Here is a 22,215-nt window from a genome sequence, read left to right as displayed (position 1 = left end):
TGTTGCTGGTGGATCAATTATCAAGGTCAGTACTTCTGTCGTAGGCAGTACTTCTCTCGTACTGCCTACACCGATCTACATGCGCATCACCATCGTATAATTTCTCTTTGAAAAATACTGGATTTCACTCGCACACATCATATAAAATCTCCTAGCAAAATGGCAATACCTTTTGGTATCTCTATTCAGAGAAGATATCACCATGGGCCCCTTTTCTCTGCAGCAAGAAGTTGCAAAAATCCTCTAGCGTGGGGCTATTTCAATGCCATTGAACCAGAAAATGCGGAGCTCATGATTTCATAGCACAGTGGCTGCCTTCACTCCCTACAAAGCCCCATTGAACCAGAAAATGCGGAGCTCACGATTTCATAGCACAGTGGCTGCCTTCACTCCCTACAAAGCCTAGGCCTAACCCAGACAAATTTACTAGTTCCACAACAGTATAATGATGCAATCCAAGCCTAGACTGGGTGCTACATCACCGGACAGACAATTATCTTTGAATATCGTCTGCTAGTCTCTACGAATTGTGATGCTAAATTGGCTATCAAACACCATCATAAAGTTACCAAAAAAGCATTTTTCTACTCGAGACATCCTCGAGGATGCAAGATTGTATGTGGCCGTATAGTACATTATTTTTCAAAAGATGAGATTTTATAAGGTGTGTGGTGGTATGGTCCAATATGTTTCAAAAAGTAATGTTTGGCCCCCTCCATAACATATCCGAACCGTCCATTTCATGGGACCACACAAAGTAGATAGGTTGTGCCCAAAGAATCATTTCCATGGGATGATCTAACCCTCCTATGCATGAAGAGACTGCAGATCCGAGGGCTGGGATCATCTCATGGTCTTTTCACCTCCGGGAATTTTACTGATTTGGCACCCAATTGCCGAGCAAAATCCTTAAAACCTCTCTGGCTAAGTTTCTTGGCAACTTTCAGATTCTCGTTTGCAAAATCTCCAAACTGCCCTACTGTAAAAAGGTAACCGCAGCTCAGAGTTCCTTCATATTTAAAACACCTATAAAATTGGACGAGCACAGTTAGGAAAACGGGATTCCGTTTTTTGGGGGCGCGGGGGCATCAAATGAAAGAAAGGAGCACAAATCCCCATAAAAAAATACAATTTAAAATGGGGCAGTGATAAATCGACTCCCCAAATGGATAAATCGACTCCCCATGTGTCTATCTAGACAAATCCCCATAAACAAAATACAATTTAAAATGGGGCAGTGATAAATCGACTCCCCAAATGGATAAATCGACTCCCCATGTGTCTATGATTTATCACTGCCCTTTAAAATGTTCAATCAACGGTCATGTCAGGCCCGATCTTAGTTTCAAAACGGAATCCCGTTTTCAAAGTATTTTCCAAAATGGACAACGTAAAAAACAAACGCCATGTTTTTTTTTTCTCACAGATCTCTCTTTCTCTGGAATTCTCCTTCTTTACGCAGAGATGCTGAAATTCCTGAAAGGCGTTGTGGCCGGATCTGGAACAGGCCTCAAAGATCTCCCTTACAACATTGAAGAACCCTATTCTTCTGCTTGGGGCTCTTGGACTCACTACCGTGGCACCTCTAAGGTTCAAAATCCCTTTCTCATTAGGTTTTCTTTTCTTTTTCTTTTATCGATCTAATACTTGAGAAAGATCTCTGATCTCGAAACATCATCATGTTTTGTTCGATTTTTCTCTGCTTTCGGAATCTTAAATCATGTATCTTGATTGGAAATTGTGTGTGCCCGTTTTGGAACTTTAGGGTTTGTGAAGGTCAGTGTTGGATTGAGTTTGCTGGTGATTTTTTTGCTGAAACCCATTGGGAGAAACTGATAAAATAAGAAGATTTCTCTTAATCTTAATTAGTTTATTACAATTAGTTTATATAGGCCACTTAAAGAGATAAGATTTGAAAGGAAGCATTCTATTCTAAGTTTCTAACCTACATACCACAATTACTTAGTTGCCTAATCTAAACAATTACCAAAAGGTAACACGCCAACAATCTAGCTGTGTGATCTCTCACACTCTAACAGAAACTAGTGAAATATCTAGGCTAATTTTGAAGTATTGCATAAATCAGAATTTTCTTTTCTTTTTCGAGTTAAAGTGCCAAACTGATGTAGGACCTATAAGGGAGGACTAATACTTGGCTCTAATACTAATTTGATGTAGGACTATTTCGCTCTCAGACCAATTGACGTAGGAAAACCAACTGATAACAATTTCTTTAGGGTTAAGGTTCAGATATGGGTCAAATAGGTTTTGGAAATAATCTTGGATAAGGAGAGAGGTTTAGATAAACTGTGGTATGAAAAATTAGGGCATGTTAGGACTGTTTATCAGAGATAATAGGTATGGACATATCTGTAATGCCTGGATAAATTAAGGGTTTGCAGTAATTCCGAATGGGGTAGGGGTTAATAAGGCACAAAGGACAGACGTTCGACGTTATGTAAATGGAAGAATAGGACCGTTACAGGTTGTATGGCGGACTGTTTTAGAGGTTGATTAATAGAATTTTGTAACAGTTGATGGAAGATGGTCAGGTTTTAGGGTATAGGAAAAGTAATCGGTGGGCCTTAGATGGGATATATAGGACTGGTAGTAAGATTTAAGGCCTGGAAAGTTCACTAGAGTGGACTGTAAGTGCACAGATTTTCTGCAGGGTATTGTTTTAAGGATGGGATTAATTTTGTTTAGGCTCCGTTCCTTTCGACGTAAAAATTGTTTTATGTTGTAAAAATGAACATAAAACAAATTTTACGTCGAAAGGAACGGAGCCTTAGGGAAAGATGAACGTTTCAGGTCTGTAATATGCTTGGGCACAACTGTAGCAGGTCTAATTTGGAACAAGTATGCTGAGTTTGTGGCGGGTTTAGAATCCGAAGAGCAGTTTGCAAAATGTAAATAAGTCTATGACAGACCTCTAACAAGCCCATAACAAAGATTTATAACAGATCTGGAAATAAGTTTGTAACAGATCTGTAATGAAAACCTGTAACAGGTAAAGCTGCAGGGTTTAATAGGATAGTCGTAGGCATAGGTGAGGGCAGAGGTACCGTGAATGGGGTTGGTGAATAAGGGTGTGGGCAAAGGGTTTAAGGCTGGATCTGGGTAGATATATTAAGGCTATGGTGCTTGTTGGTGGGAGATTGAATGGTGATCATTGGTTAAGGTGATCGTAATCTGTGGCATGTTAGGAAATAAAGAAAAACAAAGAAGATGGGGTAGGGAAAAGAGAGAAGTAAGCAAAGAGAGTAAAGGGAAAGGTAAGAGAGATAACCTAGAGTTAGATCAGTCTTATAAGGCATAACCGCTTAGGGGGAATAGACATCACACCAGCTTTGAGGGATTCAATAGCAAGACACATCTAATCATATGAATTCCAGCCATATGCATTACATTCTATACGGAGAAAACCCAGAAAAATTTGGATGTAACCCTTGTTTTCAAGCAATTGTTAAATCCAAAGTTACTATAAATACTTGAATTTATTTCAAATCCCAACACTTCTGTTTCTAACTTTCCCAAGAAACGACAATAGGTGGAAAAGAGATCAAAGGGACTAAAATTGTAAGAAATTGGAATGCATAGATCATAGAAACACTTGCATGTGTTTAAAACCCTAACATTTCTCTTTCAAATATTTCTAAGTATCCCTTTCAAATCCTTTCAAGAATGACAATTGATAAAAAAAAGAGCACAAACGGATCATACAAATCATAAGAACTCTTGCATGCATTCAAAATCCTAAGAATTCCCTTTGAAATCCATCCAAGAGATGATAATTATATCATAAAAACAGTTACATCAAATGTCTATGATTTTCCTTCTCTTAGCCTCATTTCTCACTTCTGCAAACCCTCTTTCAATTTCTGATGAAGAAATTCTAAGATTTCTCTTCTTTCCCCTTGCTCCTCTCTTCCCATTGCCTCTTCTAAGTTCTCCTATGAAGAAAATATGTTTTTCTATCGCGAAGTCGGGTGGAAGTTGAGTGATTATTTATGTAAATACCTTAATAATTTGTATTGTTTACAGAATTACTTACTATTGTTTACAGAATTACAGGAACATGGTATTCACATGGAAAATCATTCAAGTAAATGTCTTTACTATGCAATTAAAGACATTTACTTAAGATTTACATGTAAATAGGGGAGTACCTCCCATTTGGATTTAAAAAAAATATTTTCAAGACTCAATTTTAAAAGTGTAAAAAGCCAACTTTCCAGTTCTAGTGCAAAATTCAACCTTTTTCGGTTATCTCAGGCCCGGTCAAAATCTTAACTTACAAACGATTGGGTTTGCCAATTTTAAAAATTCTTAGATTTTACCATGTCCAAACATTGTTAAATCCTAAAAGTCCGGTAAAATAAATCTCATAATTTGGCCTCTAAAAATATTTCATCTAGACAGGCAGTGGTCAACATAGGCATTTTAGCTTTCGGTGATTTTCTTTAAGTACGTGTTGGATGTTTACACAGCATTCGAGCTTACTGCATTGGATGCTGTTGGATGATGCATGTTGAGGCATTTTGAGCCAATTTTAGCCTGTCACAAAGAGTTCTGGCTTAAGGACAATATGATCTTTTGCTACAAGTTTTACAAGCACAAAAAGTTACTTCTGTAATCTCTTATGTCATTCGACAATTCTCATGGACCAATTTTGTAGAGATAAACTTAGGTGTTTGTTATGAGTTTAGTGTGGTGTCACTGAACAAGGAATGGTGGTTGGATGGATGTGAGGGAAGTTGCAAGTGATTTACAAACATGCCAAGTAACAGTGAATTTGCTGGTTATTGGCCAATTAGTACTGACTACAACTTTTGGAGGTAATGGAAATGCACTACCTGGCATGGACTGGTCTTGGTCTGAGTATCCTCCATTGAGATGTATCTGTGTCTTTGTTCTTGAAGGGGGACCTTCTTAGTCTTCTTTTAATGAATTCTGTTACCATTCAAAAAAAAAAAAAGTATCCTCCATTGAGAGCATCAAGATTTGGCATTTCTTCCACTACTTACCAGTTACCAGTAAGGAGCGCATTCTTAAATTGGAACCACTTGTCACTATCATGGAAATGCATTTCTTGAATTCTGACTGAGGGAAAATGGTGTCGTCTGCCTACCTGAAAGAATTGCAGCCTACGAAATTTTCAGAAGAATGAAGATGCGTTTCAAACATTCTATGGTCTTTTGAAACTGCTTGGTACACTTACCTGAATCTGCATTTGTTGTTTAGAGATGCCCAATTACTGGGTATGTTGTGCAGAGAAGTCTTGAATGCCAACTCATCATATTAATACCTTTAAATTTTATACGATTGTGTGCGTGGTGGCATTGTACTCGTGGAACCGTAGTCGTTAGTGATTGCTAATGCTTTAACTTGCTGAGTTTGTGGTAGGTTTAGAATTTGAAGAACAGTTTGTAAAATGTAAATAAGCCTATGACAGACCTCTAACAAGCCCGTAACAAAGATTTATAACAGATCTGGAAATAAGTTTGTAACAGATCTGTAATGCAAACCTGTAACAGGTAACGCTGCAGGGTTTAATAGTATAGTCGTAGGCATATGTGAGGGCAGAGTTACAGTGAATGGGGTTGGTGGGAAAAGGGTTTAAGGCTGAATCTGGGTAGATATATTGAGGCTATGGTGCTTGTTGGTGGGAGATTGAATGGTGATCGATTGGTTAAGGTGATGGTGATCTTTGGAATGTTAGGAAATAAAGAAAAACTGAAAAACAAAGAAGATGGGGAAGGGAAAAGAAAGAAGTAAGCAAAGAGGGTAAAGGGAAAGGTAAGAGAGAGAACCTAGAGTCACATCAGTCTTCTAAGGCATCACAGCTCAGGGGAAAGAGACGTCACACTAGCTTTGAGGGATTCAATATCAACACACATTTAATTATACTAGTATCCCGGCCCATGCTATGCACGGGTGCAAAATGCTCGGCCCAGCTCCATCGAATAATAACAGCTCAAACATCGTTCGGGTTAACCAAGACAATGAGAGGTAGGGTCACACCTAAATATATCATTTAAGAGGGGAATGCTAAACTCAGGGGCCCCATTGCAAAAATGGGTTGAAAGGGCACGCCATTGGCTGCACGTCACCATTGTGCATTTATAATGGCTGCAAGTCAGAGTGTTAAATGCACAATGGTGACATGCACCCAAAGGGGGCGCCCTCTGTCAGCCCATTCTTGCATGAAACATAATATTTTGAAACAAATTGATTGAAAAACCAAGGACTCAGATAATGACAGATAACCAGAAGAATATTCTTGAATGCCAAGGACCCATGCTATGCAAGGGTGCAAAATGGTCGGCTTGGGACAAACAACAGCCCAAAGGCCACACCGTATATGTAATCCAAAAAATGAGAGGCTTGGGACAAACATATATATATATATATATATATATATATATATATATATAGGGGTTAATGTTTCTAGTCGGCCGACTGGAAAAGTTTTCTAGTCCGTCCGCCAAAAAATCAATGTGGGCCCACAGTTTTTGTGTGATCCGAAGCATTCATTTAATAGGCCCTGACATGGATAGGGTGTGCCCAAAAAATCAGCTCCATAGGATCATCCCAACCCTACGATTTGTGGAGGTTAAAATGGATGGGTATAAGACTTCACTAATTTGTCCAATTTTTAGCTCCACAAATCGAAGGGTTGAGATGATCCTATGGAACTGATTTTTTGGGCACAGCCTATCTATGTCAGGGCCTATCCAATGAATGCTTTGGATCATCCAAACATTGTGGGCCCACTGTGTTTTGGGTCGGCGGACTAGAGACACTTTTCTCATATATATATATATATATATATATATATATATATATATATATAATGACAGTTAAGTGAAACCCAATACTATTGAATGCCAAAATCAAGGATTTGCAGGATAAACTGTTCCCTTCACTCCATCTCGCATAAAACTGCTGATCACTCCACGACAACAACGTCGACAATGGGATCCGAACTTCTCTCTCTAAACTGAAGCCTCTCCTTCACCCCGAAGGGCTAACAATCCAATTCACCAAAATGAAAACCAAAATATGGGAAATTGCGCTCACGATCCGTTTCAACAATGAAGGAAAACTGCTACTGAAACACCTTCCTCATTTACCCTCTCCATCTCCTTGGCCAAGCACTCTCCGGCTTGGAGTATGGTGTTGCCACTTATGATGGCTAGGGATTGGAGGTATCGGAGAGAAAGAGGGTTTGGAAAGGAATTAAGAGACATATTGAAACGGTCTGCAATTAATAAAAGGGGCATAAGGTGATTTCAATATATCGCCTCTCCGAAATCACGCATGGTGGATAGATTTTGTTTCTATCTTTGACATATTGATTTCCATTTATATTGATTCTTCTAATTTAAGGCCCGTTAAAAGTCTTTGAATTTATCCCTGAGAATTCGACAAATATATATAGAGGAGAAAATGTCAGTCCATCGGCATTTTAGGACGTCATGTATATCATTTGTAACTGCTGAGAATAAATTGGCAAAAGTGAATTTGAAGTGGGAAATTTTGAAGTGCTCAAAACCGAATTAGAAGGAGAAAATCATTTTAGCTGTGAGAAAAATTTAAACGGCGAATCAAAATTAGTTTGTGGCAAAACATGATTAGTGCCAAAACCTTTTTCTTAGGAGAAAACTTTTTCCAATAAATTTTTTCTTGGAAAAGACGAATGACAATGGAAAAAAACATTCTTAGTATATATTATAGAAGAATTCCAGCCATATGCATTACATTCTAAAGGGAGAAAGCCCACGAAAAGTAGGATGTAACCCTTGTTTTCAAGCAATTGTTAAATCCAAAGTTACTGTAAATACTTGAATGCATTTCAAATCCCAACACTTCTCTTTTAAATTTCCCAAGAAACAACAATAGGTGGAAAAGAGAACAAAGGGGATAAAATTGTAAGAAATTGGAATGCATAGATCATAGAATACTTGCATGCGTTTAAAACCCTAACATTTCTCATTCAAATATTGATGGGGGCATCAACAATGCAAAAGAATTCAAGGTTTACAAGCGCAAACCTGGACGGGACTGATGGTGAAGACTCTAGCATGGGCCACAGACATGGGTGTTCTTTTTTTAGGATGTAACCCTTGTTTTCAAGCAATTGTTAAATCCAAAGTTACTGTAAATACTTGAATGCATTTCAAATCCCAACACTTCTCTTTTAAATTTCCCAAGAAACAACAATAGGTGGAAAAGAGAACAAAGGGGATAAAATTGTAAGAAATTGGAATGCATAGATCATAGAATACTTGCATGCGTTTAAAACCCTAACATTTCTCATTCAAATATTGATGGGGGCATCAACAATGCAAAAGAATTCAAGGTTTACAAGCGCAAACCTGGACGGGACTGATGGTGAAGACTCTAGCATGGGCCACAGACATGGGTGTTCTTTTTTTATTATTTATCTTCTATTTTCGTCATTTTATTTGTAGTCTATATTTTAGGCATCAAATCTCACCCGTTTGGCATGTTTTTGGTATTATTGTTTTTCAATTTCCTATCTAATGAGCCCAAGATCACATGATTGGTATGTGATTTGAGCAAGTTATGGGTGTTTTTAGGAAGTGGTATAGGTCTATTACATGATTACTATTTTAGGTAAGCCTTTAGCTTTATTTAGTTTACTTTGTATTAGATGAATGGTTGAGATTAGTTGCTTAGGTCTTAAGTTATCTTCTAGGATTTCTTTTCTTATAATTACATCTTATGAAAGCAATGTAAGGGACTTTTGAATATCGAATAGAATTGACGTTTTGCTTGAAGCCAGAAATTTGGGTTTTCTTCTCTCTTCTTCTTGGTGGTTTGGAACCATCCATCTCATCTTCTCTCTTCTTTTCTACTCTCTTTCTCTGTCAAATTTGCACAACAAGGTTAGTACATCAATCTTTTCAGTTTCTTTTGTATTTTGAACCCTAAAGTTGAAAAAACTAAAATCCATATATCTTGTTTGTTCTTCAAGATCTAAATCTGAGATTTTGAGGGATTGATTTTGTGATTAAACCTCAGAAACACTCAAGATCCCTTACCCTAAACCCCTTTTGAGCCTAGTTGAAATTTTCACCCTTTTCAAGCTCTAAAGCTAGTTTTTGAGATCCCTAGCCTAAACCTACGATCAAAACCCCTCCCTTAACCCTAGATTTACTTCCTTTTACCTTTCTAGATCATAACTATGATCTGGACATCAGTATAACCCTAAGATTTCAGATCTGTAAAATTACCGAAATACCCTTTTATTCTAAATCTAGACTGCTTTGAAACCCTCACTGCTGTTGATAATTTTTCTGATGATGTTCTTTATTGATTATTACTATTTCCATGCTTGTTTACATCTAATTCATCGGTATTTGCATTAGCTTTTAGTTCCTTTAATTGGTTGCATGCGTAAAACTTAATTTAGGACTAATTTTGCCATTACCAATCCACCTAGAGGATCTTTTACCTATTGATTAATTTGCACAAGGTTGATTACTTGTTAATTGTGATTTTTCTAATTATTGAAAGCATTTAACATCTCGTTATTGTTGCCGCCCGAAATTAAAATTAGAGCCAAATCTGCCCTAGGTTAGTTCTTTAGGTGTTTGAGTCTTCCGTGTTAACCCTAAATCTTTCCTAAAGCCTTTATCCCATTAGGAGTGTAGGAGTCTCCCTAAATTAGGTATTGTCCAGCATCAAATATTTTTAAGAATCCCTTTCAAATCCTTTCAAGAATGAGAATTTATAAAAACGAGAACAAATAGATCATACAAATCATAAGAACCCTTGCATGCATTCAAAATCCTAAGAATCCCCTTTGAAATCCATCCAAGAGATGATAATTATATCATAAAAACAGTTACCTCAAATGTCTATGATTTTCCTTCATTCCTCATTTCCGCAAACCCTCTTTCGATTTCTGATGAAGAAAGTCTAAGATTTATCATCTTTTCCCCTCGCTCCTCTCTTCCTATTGCCTCTTCTAAGTTCTCCGATGAAGATACTATGTTTTTCTGTCATGAGATGTGGTATTTAAGTCGGGTGGAAGTTGAGTGATTATTTATGTAAATACCCTAGTAAGTTGTATTGTTTACTGAATTATAGGAAAATGGTATTCACATGCAAAATCGTTTAAGTAAATGTCTTTACTATGCAATTAAAGACATTTACTTAAGATTTACATGTAAATAGGGGAGTTCCTACCATTTGAATTTATTAAAAATAGTTTCAAGACTCAATTTTAAAAGGATAAAAAGGTCAACTTTCCAGTTCTAGTGCAAAATCCAACCTTTTTCGGTTATCTCAGGCCAGTCAAAATCTTAACTTACAAACAATGGGGTATTTTGCCAATTTTAAACATTCGTAAATTTTACCATGTCCAAACATTATTAAATCCTAAATGTCTGGTAAAAAAATAACTCATAATTTGGTCTCTAAAAAATGTTCATCTAGACAGGCAATGGTCAACCTAGGCATTTTAGCTTTCAGTGATTTTTCTTTAAGTACATGTTGCATGTTTACAAAGCATTCGAGCTTGCTGCATTGGATGCTGTTGGAGGATGCATGCTGAGGCATTTTGAGCCAATTTTAGCCTGTCACAAAGAGTTCTGGCTTAAGGACAAGATAATCTTTTGCTACAAGTTTTGTCTTATGATTTACAAGCACAAAAATTTACTTTTGTAATCTCTTTTATGTCATTCGACGATTCTCATGGACCAACTTTGTAGAGATAAACTTGGGTGTTTGTTATAAGTTTAGTGTGGTGTTACTGAACAAGGAATGGTGGTTGGATGGTTGTGAGGGAAGTCGCAAGTGATTTACAAACATGCCAAGTAATAGTGAATATGCTGGTTATTGACCAATTAGTACTGACTACAACCTTTTGGGGTAATGGAAATGCACTTCTACAATGGTGAAATCATCTTGGCATGTACTGGTCTTGGTTTGAGTATCCTTCATTGAGGGCATCAAGATTCGGCATTTCCTCCACTACTTACCAGTTACCAGTAAGGAGCGCATTCTTAAATCGGAACCACTTGTCACCATCATGGAAATGCATTTCTTGAATTCTGACTGAGGCAAAATGGTGCTGTTTTGTGTACCTTTTCTGCCTACCTGAAAGAATTGCAGCCTATGAAATCTTCTGGAAGAATTGCAGCCTATGAAATTTTCAGAAGAATGAAGATGCATTTCAAACATTCTATGGTCTTTTGAAACTGCTTGGTACACGTACTTGAATGCGCATTTGTGTTGTTTAGAGATGCCCAATTACTGGGTATGTTGTGCAGAGAATTCTTGAATGCCAACTCATTATATTAATACCTTTAAATTTTATACGAATGTGTGCATGGTGGCATTGTACTCATGGAACTGTAGTCATTAGTGAAGGCTAATGCTTTAACATGCAAAGTTTCATGGACTAGTTCTGGTTCTTCATTCTGCTCATTTATGTTTTCTTTTAAAATTCAATAATTAAAATGTTAAAGCAAATGACTTTGGAGAATGATTTGTTGATCTATATAATTTGTTGTTCTGGTGCCTATCTAATTTACTACTTCCCCCTCTGGATCTTGATCTATTTTATAATGATTTGTTGATTTGTTTTACCAGGATGACGGGTCCTCGGTGTCCATATTCTCTCTTACAGGGAGTAATGCCCAAGATGGGCACTTGGCTGCAGGTCGCAACGGTGTCAAGCGCCTGCGCACGGTAAGATGCTGTCTTTTACTATATGTGAAGCTTTGTCTTTGAGAAAATGGAGTTCTCTTTTCAATTTGGTATCATTTTCCGTAGATCAGTGAGAAGTAAGGTTTTGAAAATATGAGAAATAGGGGTTTTAAGTTGAACACATGAAGGAGAAAGAAAAAGACAAGAAGAAAGGGGGCTAATTTGGCTTTTGAAGAAGAAACAAAAAATGAAATGTAAGAGACCCCCAAGGAAGAAGTACATTTTTGGAATCTGATTTCCTTTCAAGTTCTTGCAGCCTTGCTCTAATACCATGGAAATTATATGTAATTTGTAGAAAACTAAAGGACATCAGAAAATCGATTTTGGGATAGGTTGAGGCGTAGTATTTGATATTGTGGTCAAGGTGGCGAGGTTCTAAGTGGTGGAGAGTTCACCTTCCAGTTTGTTTGGGCTTGACCCTTGTGTTGGAGTATGTTTCTGTAGGGACGCTTTTCTATTCCTTTTAGGTTGTCAAGGAGAGACTTGCAAGCTATGATACCCCGATATGTATATGGATACCGACACGGATAGGGAAACATAGATATGAATCGGCAGTTTCCAAATTCTCGGGCATGGATATGGATACAGGTGTCCCATGTCATGAGATAAGACAAAAGACTTGTATAAATAAACTGTCATAAACCTTAACTTGATTTAACTTAGAAGATGGAACTAATAGTAAATTTAAAATAACATCTAGACTTATGTGTTCAAAATTATAATTGCAAATCTGTGACACTAACAAGCAAAATACATTATATTTGATTCGAAGATAGTGATATATGTTTCCAACACTATAGTTGTTTTGGCCAACACAAATGTCCATGAAGTATCTGAGTATCAGAGTACCAGTGACTAGCAACTTCGATTTTGGTTCAGCAGGTAGGATACAAGGGATTGGATTAAGTGAGAACTTAACAGGATCTTTTATGTTCCTTTTTAATGAAAAGCCTCAATGATCAGGACTTTGAGGGCTGTTTTTTATGTTTGGTTTCTAGGAATAGGATACATGTGGTTGATTTTTACAAAGAAACTGTTGTATCTTATGATTGAGTGATACTTCTCTCAACTTTGTGATGGTGTATATATCGGTATTTTGGTTCGAGTCGGGGGACTCCTTTATGCTCGATCTATGGCAACTTTGGAGGGGTAGTGTTGGCATTGAGAATTTGTACGAAACTTCTCACAAATCTTTGACTACTATCCTTTGACGAGACTTCAATTGTTTGGTTCAATGGATGGGAGGCAAGCAAGAGAGCCTTCTACACATTCCCTTCATTTAAGAGTTTAACGATGGACAGGCGTGCAACTCTGCTCCAAGGCTGGTGCTCTTTAAGGTTCTGATCCAAATGATGTCTTCAAGATGAAATTTGATGGCTCTACTTGGACAGTCCTAGCAACATGGCTTTGTGGATAGACAATTTTATTGTGATAGAAATTCGAAAATGAAGTATTGATGGTTTGCGTTAGATGTGTAATAGTACACTGATAGTGGGGTGTTAAGTGTATTATCGAGGGAGGTTCCCTCCATGCTGTTCGCTGACTTTGAACAAGTTAAAATTTCTCGCGCCTTCCAATGAACTCCAGAATTGTCAAAGAGAAATCAAAATTCACGTACTCGGATGTGATAATGCGGGCCACATTATTCTGTGATTTTTTTTATTTTTTATATAATTTTGGCTTCTTAAAAACCTTGAGTGCTTCATTGATGTGAAACTTGATAAATTCAATTATGTACTGAAATGCAAAGCAGATGGACAAAAATTGAAATTTATACATTCAGCCTGAGAATCTATAATAAATATTCAGATGATATGAAATTTTTCTTGAGAGTCTAATCAGTGTAGCAAAATCTTTATCTTGCATGTCTTGAAAATATTCAAAGGTGCTGTTAGTGACACTTTCCATTATCCTTGAGAACCTAGTATTCCATTATCCTTTTTCTGGAGCTGGCAATTATCTGTTTTTCTTTGCTAAGTTTAGATCCTTAATATTTCAAAGAAACTTATTGAATTTACTCTTTCCATTCATGAAACTTCTTTTATGCTTGATTTTGGGAAATTAATTATCATCCTTGAACATTTTTTTGCATGCTTCTCTGTCTTTTTCTAGTTTGTTACAAATCAGGGTCACCCACTCTAAGAGGCCATTTCTGCTATATTGCAGGTCAGGCATCCAAATATCTTGTCATTTCTTCATAGTACTGAGGCTGAAGTTTTTGATGGCTCTACAACTAAGGTTACTATTTACATTGTAACCGAGCCTGTTATTCCACTGTCCGAAAAAATAAAGGAATTAGGTTTAGAAAGCACACAGAGGTATTTAATCTCTCTTCAATCAAATTATAACGCCTGTGCTTATTATTTGTTTCAAGAAACTTGCTTGCATTTTCCCAACTGGGCTGCATAATTGGCCATAGACATGATGATGTTAACTTTGTAGAAATGATTTTATGAAATTTCCTTCACTGTAAATTTTGGTAACTTTGTATCAGCTTCGTTTGTAAAATTCATTACAGTAGGCTTGAGCCCATATCTCAGTTGGAAAGTCCTACATGTTACAACACGAGGTTTTGGATTTGAGCTAGCTTACTTATCTGAAAAAAAGGATTGATTGAAGTTTACTCTTGGATGGTTTTGTGTTTTTAGTCCTTTTTTTGGTGAGCTTTCATACAATCATTTTTACAAGAATCTATCTGAAAAAGGTTTATTGAAAGAAAGGAAGGTTTTTGTGAAATAACTTCAATTAATGTTAAGGGAAGGCTTAGTCATATTAACTACAGATAGTATTACTTTATAGAAACACACTTTTAATTACAAAACCCCGAATTGTCTAAAAAAATAAAAATAAAAATAAAAAAGCCTAATTCTTTGAAGAATCAGTTAAAGACTCTTAGTTAAAAGCCTACTTCTTTGAAGTATTGTGTAAGCCTTATGGTATAATTAGTTGCACCAAGGTGGCACTTGCATCCGATATATAATTAGTTTCTTTTGATATTGACAGTCAGCTTCCATTTTTTTTTTTCTGCTGATGAACTTCAGGAACACTAAATGAGCTTTGTTGTCTTTTGGTTAACTGTATTTCTGATGGCAGGGATGAGTACTACTCGTGGGGATTGCACCAGATAGCAAAAGCTGTGAGCTTTCTAAACAATGACTGCAAACTTGTATGAATTCTCACCCTAAGTACATTGATTCACATCTGCATTCAGTTTGATCATTCATCTTAGATGTTATTACTTCGCTTTTACTTGAGATTTATCTGATGTGGTGACTTGGAATTGGAGCGAACTGTCTTCGAAGTTTTATGTTTTCATTTCACAGAAACTGGTCCCTACACTCTATTGGATGCTTACCTTTCTTATTTTATATCCTTGATGATGCTGTAACAATTAAGACCCGTTTTCAGTGTGTGTTATAAAATTAAAAATGTTAGGACTTCATGCAGAAACTACAAAATGATATATTGCTATTTATCCAAAAGTTATAGAGTGGTTGCTCTGGGATACTAGACAGAAAGTCGATTAAAAATAAATGGAAGGAATAAGGGTCTGCTCTCAACTCTGATCTCTTTACTGTTATTCATGGCGTGCTGCAACTACTTTCTGCTGGCTTGAGCCATATCATTTGGGAGGTATTAGGGTTTTTGTTATTATAGTTATATCCTACCATTCCGGCAAAAAAAAAAGTAGATACTCTTGAAGCATTCTGCATGCATGAGGGCAAATTTTTTTGCTTAGAGCTCCCATTCAGTCGATGAGTATATAGTGTTGTGTTACACCTTATCTCTTAATCATGCATGAACTCTGTTTCCCAGAATTCTGGAACTTTGCACTCTGTTGTATTTTTTTGATGAAAATCTCAGACCCATGAATTACTGAAGAACAATTATTTATACCTAAACAATTTTTATCAATTGTCTAGAGCCAATCAATCACTACCAAAGTCAAATTGTCTATGAAAAGAAACAAATTGAGGAAACAAATGCAAATATCTCTTACTCAGGTAGCTTCCCTGATAGAAATACTGCAAATTCGAAAGCTTCGTATACGAGTACGGGATCCCATTCCCTGTCAGAAACTCCTCGAGCTATTTATTCAATTAAATACTACACTCTGTTTTACTTATTCAATTTTCTTTCCACTTTGGGGAAGATCAGAATATTTGATTCAGTTACAAATGACTATTGCAGGTTCATGGTAACGTGTGCTTGGCGAGCGTTGTCGTTACACAAACTTTGGATTGGAAGCTCCATGCTTTTGATGTATTATCAGAGTTTGATGGGCTTAATGAAGCTTCTACTGGTCCAATGCTGGTGATTCTCATGTTAGAATGTGATTTTAGTGCTTGCCTTTGCTTTTTAACTTTTTTATTTGCTTCAATACTAGTTCCTTGTAGCATCACATTTTAGAATGTGGCTAATTGATCAACCACTGTTTGCATATTGTGAAATGGCATGGCAAATTCTGGAGTTGTTATACTTGTTGACTTGGCAAATTAACTGCCTTTGTCATTTGAAATGATGGGTGGTGATAAAATTGGGGAGAAATGAAGGAATACATTTTGATACTTGTATTGATTAATTAGTTGATATATGAAACTTCTAAGAAAATAAGAGAAAACTGGAAACTGTCTGGTTTGGGTATAAATGATTTTTTTTATTAGCGTCACATAACTTTGTAGAATTGATATGTGACTGTAAGAGACTATAATATACTGAATCAATCATTAAAAAAAAAACTCATCCACAACATGTCTTCCACCTGGATGCGTTGGGGATATGGTAATGAATCCTTCATGCATCTGTCATACTTTTCTTCTTTTTAAGCATTTAGAATATAGATCACAAAACAAGATTTGCTTCTTGAACTTACCAACTTCTCCAAAAGCTTAAGCTCTTAAGCTGTTCGAGAACGGCGTTATTTAGCTTTTATACTTTAACACTTATGCACTGAGAATCTATATATTCATCTCCCAATTGTGTAAGTGATGTACAAATGGAAGATGTTTTGAGTTTGTTTGAGTAGCCTTTTTTTTTCTTTCGACATTGAGTTCTTATGAATCAGCCATTTTCTTTTCCTTTGCTATTTTTCACATTGGCATTGTGTGTTCTTTAGGTTTGATGGAATATGCAGAGATGTTTCACATGATCAACCTTTTTTCTTTTCTTTCTGTCTTTTGCATGACTTTTAAATGTTAAAATTCCCCTTTAAATACTACGTTCCTTTATCCTTGGCTAGTATTCAGTTTGCTGTTTTCATATCTGATGTTACTTTCTGGTACTTTGTAGCCCATAATGTGTCTGTGGACTGTTTATGGGCTGACTAGAGTTGCTTCAGTTAATCAGGTTTAACAGGGGATGTTTCTCACAGAAGATTATTTCATGCAGCAATTTGAATGGCTAATTGGATTACAATACAAACCGACGGAGTTGCAAAAATCTGACTGGACAACAATCAGAAAATCTCCACCATGGGCGATTGACTCTTGGGGCTTGGGTGAGTCTTCAATGGGTTGTCTGGATACACTCGCTACCACAAATTATCATATGATCTTGCTATTGGTTCCCATTCTAGTTCTAGTTAGATGATCTTCAAATGTCTCATGTCACTTAGCAGAAGTTCATATCTTTTTGATATGACACATTATATGTTTTTTTTGTGTGTGTGCGGGCGCACACTTTTCTTGGCATTTGAGGTTCTCTACAATCGTTAAAGAGTGTTGCTAGGAAGACACACCTTGCCAGGGATGTAGGGGTGCAACTCGGGTCAGGTTCAACCCGAAAAAAGTTGGGCCAGGTTGGGTATCTTTCTGGTCGGGTTCTGGTTCTGGTTCGGGTTGGGTTTTCCTAACTCGGGTTGAGTTTGGGACGGGTTTGGGTTGAGGGCTTGGGCAACTCGACCAGAGTGAAAGCTGACATTTTTATCATTTTTTTAGCTCTTAGTAAGCTTAAAAACTCGGTTTTGGTCGGGTTGGAACTCGGGCTGGATCAGGTTCGGTTTGGAAAAAGGGTTCCTCGGGTCAGGTCTGGGTTGAGTAAATGCTTCCTCGTTTTGGGTTCGGCTTGGCCTCTCCCTGACAGCCCTCCCTTTTCTGCTGTCTTTTCAAGGATGTACTTTTTTAATGACAAAAGTATCCTATCTTTTGATAAAGTGAAATATATTCCTGCTTTGCCACACTTGACAATATTAGGACGGTTGTTTGGGACATCCTTGACACAAGCATCTCATCTTATCATTTCCCAATTCCCATCATTCAATTCCGTCCATGCTTCAAACTTTCTAAAATATCATCTACCTCTTTGGGTTTACATTTTTATGATTTAGACTACATGTTAGAAACATAATTTCATGATTCTGCATCTAGGTCATTAGTGGTTGTGCTGTGTCACTTCTTTAGCCAAATTTCAGTACCCATTGAAAAACTGTTATATGTTTTTGCCCAACGTAATTGGATCTCTTTAATCCTTCTCAAGCTTTTTCCTACATGAATTCCTAATCAGTACATCCTAGTCAGTGTTGCAAAGCATATTATTGAATGAAAACATCTGAGTTATGGGTGTAGTGTGGTGGGTTAAATTAGTGGCAACATTTGTTAGATCATCTTGGATTACTGCGGCAAAGGTTGTCACTTCAAATTCTGTAGCAATGTTGGGTGATGACTGGTGACATTTCATACAGTCATTGTGTATGTCTTATAAGTTAACCTTGTTAAGTTTATTGCACTGTTAACTTCAAAACTTACCTTGTTTGTTAGGTTGTTTGATTTATGAGCTTTTTTCTGAAAGGAAGTTAGCAAAAATGGAAGAGCTACGTAACGCTGTTCACATTCCGAAGGTTGGTACTTATAGCTAAGGATATTAGTCCATCACAAGGTTTCTAGTCCCGGGACTTCTCTCATAGTCAAATCAATGATATTCTGTTGCTCATTCTCTCCTCTTGTAATATCTTTTATTTTCTTTATATTTTTTCAATGATGAAAAATAAAAATCCCTTGGTTCTTTTGTCCATGGCATAAATTGTGTTATCTCATAAAAAATTTCAGTTCCATTTGCATTTATCCATTTTTCTTCTTTCAGTCTCTGCTTCCAGATTATCAGAGACTTTTGAATTCACAATCCTCTCGGAGACTGAATCCATCAAAGCTTGATAACTGTGGTGAGTTCATCTTGTTCCTTGTTTGATTTTATTGCTGTTAGTTTTTCATCTGACTAATTGTAATCAAGGGACCCTTTTGTGTAGTTTGTGTTTAGTTTGAGGCAGTTTGGTGCATCTATTATTCTGTTGTGATTTTCTTACTATTTTGACTTGACAAGATCTAGTGATCAGTTATCATTCCAAAAAAAGATCTAGTGATCAGTCAATTCCGTAGAATTATTACCCAAACGTTTTGGATCTTCAGTGCTTAATTACTGTTAACTTATAATGTTCACTTGTTTTTATAATAAGTTTTGTTGACTGGTAAGATGTCTTGTCTTTATAATAATATAATAAATGTATAATTGATAAATTTATATACTGAAAGCTTGGTTAGATCCTGCTGCAAGGAGTGCAAGGAAACTACAATCAATCCACCAGAAGTTGATATCTTGCTAGAGATTTGAGCAATCACACTGGCACACCAGTTGAATTGTGCAAAATAGAACTACAGAGAGATAAATGACAATAAATTTGACCAAAACGTGATCCAAGTATTGTAAAACCCAAAACCCAGTGGGGAGGGAAAACTCATCACTATTCGGAAACCTCTCAAAATTACATCAAAACCTCATACAGATAGGCCCAAAACACATTTTAACCTTTGATAAAACCAAAAACCCAATAGGGAAAACTTGTCACTGTTCAATAACCTCTCAAAAGTACATCAAATTATCAAAACATCATACATATAGGCCCAAACCACCTTCCACTCAACTCAACTCAACTAAGCCTTTGTCCCAAACTAGTTGGGGGCCCAAAACACTTTACAACCCTAATTTAATCCTAACCCAAAATAAAGATAGGAAGTCTATTATATGTTGCTTTCCACGAAAACCTGGAACACCAATTTCTAAAACCATAAAACTTCTAAATTTAGAATTCCTACTTTCTAATTCAATTAAGGACTCCTTCCCTATTACATGTTATGTATCCCAATCAAATTTACCACTTTCAACTAGAAAGCTTTCAAAATAAGAAAAAAAATTCATTGTTTTGATCTAACAGTACTATTACGCCGTCCTTTCATTGAGCCACCAAAACCTACTTATAAATAATCCAAATTTAAAATAGCATCACTTAAAACCATCATAAATCATATACAGTCCCAATTTGCCATTTTTCATGATGCATGAAACCCCTCTAGGTCCCACTATTAACATTAGCATGACTTGTTCTCGTTAGGGCCCTTGTCTCAAATCAAAGAAAAAGGGGCCACATGTGAGGGGGAGTGTTAAAAGTATAAAATATTAAATAACGCCTTCTCCAACAGCTTAAGCTTTTGGAGTAACTGGTTGTTTCGCAGTTCCTTCCATATTTTGTAAGGCAAAAACAGTTGGAGCCGTTTAAAGAACCACAAAATCTCACTTTCTTCAACTTCTTATAGTCTTTCCATTGAGGTAGAAGTGCTGAGGTCAAGTTCTAGTTCAAGGTGAGCAAGCTATGCACAGAGGCCTAGGCATGTAGTGAAAGTGCAGAGTATAATGAGTGAAACACTACTTTTTCATTCTTTGAAGCTCTACGAGAAATATTTTTCTATTGTTCCATATTTTGTAAGGCAAAAAAAAATTGGATCCGTTTAAAGAACAACAAAATCTCACTTTCTTCAACTTCTTATAGTCTTTCCATTTAGGTAGAAGTGGTGAGGTCGAGTTCTAGTTTAAGGTGAGCAAGCTATGCACAGAGACCTAAGCATGTAGTGAATGGGCAGAGTATAATGAGTGAAACAACATGATTGGAGTAACTAGAGCATTGAACCAATACTGACTTTATCAACTCTTGCTTTTTTTTTATCAACTCTTTCTTGAAAGTAAAGCCTTTAATTGAATTTTCTTCTTCTTTAGTATGAAAGAAGACCCCTCCTGGATAGGTGAGCAAGTATATGGAATGAGGAGTTCCTTGTGAAACTTTACTTAGGGCCCTTGTTTCCAAACCCACCTCATCAAGTATTTTTGACCTTTCTAAGAACTCAATGACCATCTTTTCTGTCTCTAAATTTTCATTTTTCACCAAATCATTTGGGTTCTTTCTAAAATGACGTGGCTTCTACTTCATGCAACTACAATTAATGGAAAGAAAGATGCTTGTAAGTTGTGACTAAGGTTCAAAATACTGAAATCAGTCAATTTTTTATCAGTACGTAGTGAAATCATATGTATCATATCAGCCGATACACCCTCATTTTTTTTTGTTTATCACATGAGACATAAGTAAATTGATACATATTGTTTCCACCAAAAATTACTGCGCACGTGTACTTTTTATGATTTTTAGCATATTATCTAATATCGTTGTTTTGATAATGCAAATGTAATTTTATAATATTTCTTGTGTGCTAATGTGCTTGCCAAGCATATCTTGTCTATCTACGTGCCAATTATATCTTTGGTTTTAAATTTCTACCAAAGTCCAAAACCGACTCGAAACAACCAAAATGTTTCTGTTTTCACCCCCTTCAAAATGCATAGCTAAATCGAAAAGCATGCCGAAATCAAAACCGTTTGTGTATTAGTGGTATACTATATCGATAGTTTTACATAATTACATTTATATGAATTGCATGTGAAATGTGGTGTATGTGTTATGTATAAATATTTAAATGACTTACATCTGAAATGTGGTAGCTACTAAATTATCAGACATGCGCGATAACACATATCACTAGATGTTGGATGTTATTAAACCATTATGGGTGTTTTAAACTTAAATGTCCATCATTTGCATATATTTTTATATGTTCACAGGATTTCCACTGAAATTTCAATCCGAAACTGACTTGTTTCCATTTCCGTCATGACCGAAATGCATGTCGAAACCAAAATATGAAAATGACCGATGGATGTAAAAAAATGAGTCAAACAACAAAAGTGAGGTAAAATAAAATTAATAAATTGAAAGAAGAGAAAAAGAAAATGAGAGTAAAACAAATAAGCATTAGTATAGATGCATAATATTGCTCAAAGAGTCATCTATCAAACATAGAAGAAAGATATATTTGTAAAATAATTCTAAAATAGTAAAATGTAAAAAATTGTTGACACATAGGCTCATAGCTATATGGATTAAGCTCAATAGCATGCAGATCCAGCTCAATGAAGGCTAAATATTAAATAAAAATGCATGATTTTTTGAATGAAAATACTAAAACAAGTTTTTTTTTAAAAAACAAAGAGACTCATAGATCTAGAAATTTACCCTCAGAAACATGTAGCAACATCAAACAATAAAGAAAAATACAAGCTACACTTTAATATAACAAAATAGAAAAGCATTGT

At 36.2% G+C, this 22,215-nt stretch overlaps 1 protein-coding gene across 1 annotated transcript in view; it reads left to right on the top strand.

Moving 5' to 3' along the window:
* Positions 1 to 1,415: 1,415 nt before the first annotated feature.
* Positions 1,416 to 22,215, top strand: part of LOC143872013 (uncharacterized) — a 63,885-nt gene continuing 43,085 nt past the window's right edge. The window contains exons 1-8 of the mRNA XM_077376710.1: positions 1,416 to 1,590; positions 11,629 to 11,727; positions 13,912 to 14,063; positions 14,839 to 14,911; positions 15,937 to 16,059; positions 17,134 to 17,242; positions 18,501 to 18,580; positions 18,823 to 18,901. Of these exons, the coding sequence (XP_077232825.1) occupies positions 1,465 to 1,590; positions 11,629 to 11,727; positions 13,912 to 14,063; positions 14,839 to 14,911; positions 15,937 to 16,059; positions 17,134 to 17,242; positions 18,501 to 18,580; positions 18,823 to 18,901 (841 nt within the window). The 5' untranslated portion in view covers positions 1,416 to 1,464. The remainder of the gene's footprint in view (positions 1,591 to 11,628; positions 11,728 to 13,911; positions 14,064 to 14,838; positions 14,912 to 15,936; positions 16,060 to 17,133; positions 17,243 to 18,500; positions 18,581 to 18,822; positions 18,902 to 22,215) is intronic.

The sequence above is a fragment of the Tasmannia lanceolata genome, unplaced genomic scaffold, assembly GCF_043159265.1.
Source record: "Tasmannia lanceolata isolate RefF3 unplaced genomic scaffold, GAP_Taslan_0.1 ptg000002l, whole genome shotgun sequence".
NCBI lineage: Eukaryota > Viridiplantae > Streptophyta > Magnoliopsida > Canellales > Winteraceae > Tasmannia > Tasmannia lanceolata.
This window is presented reverse-complemented; position numbering and strand designations above follow the sequence as displayed.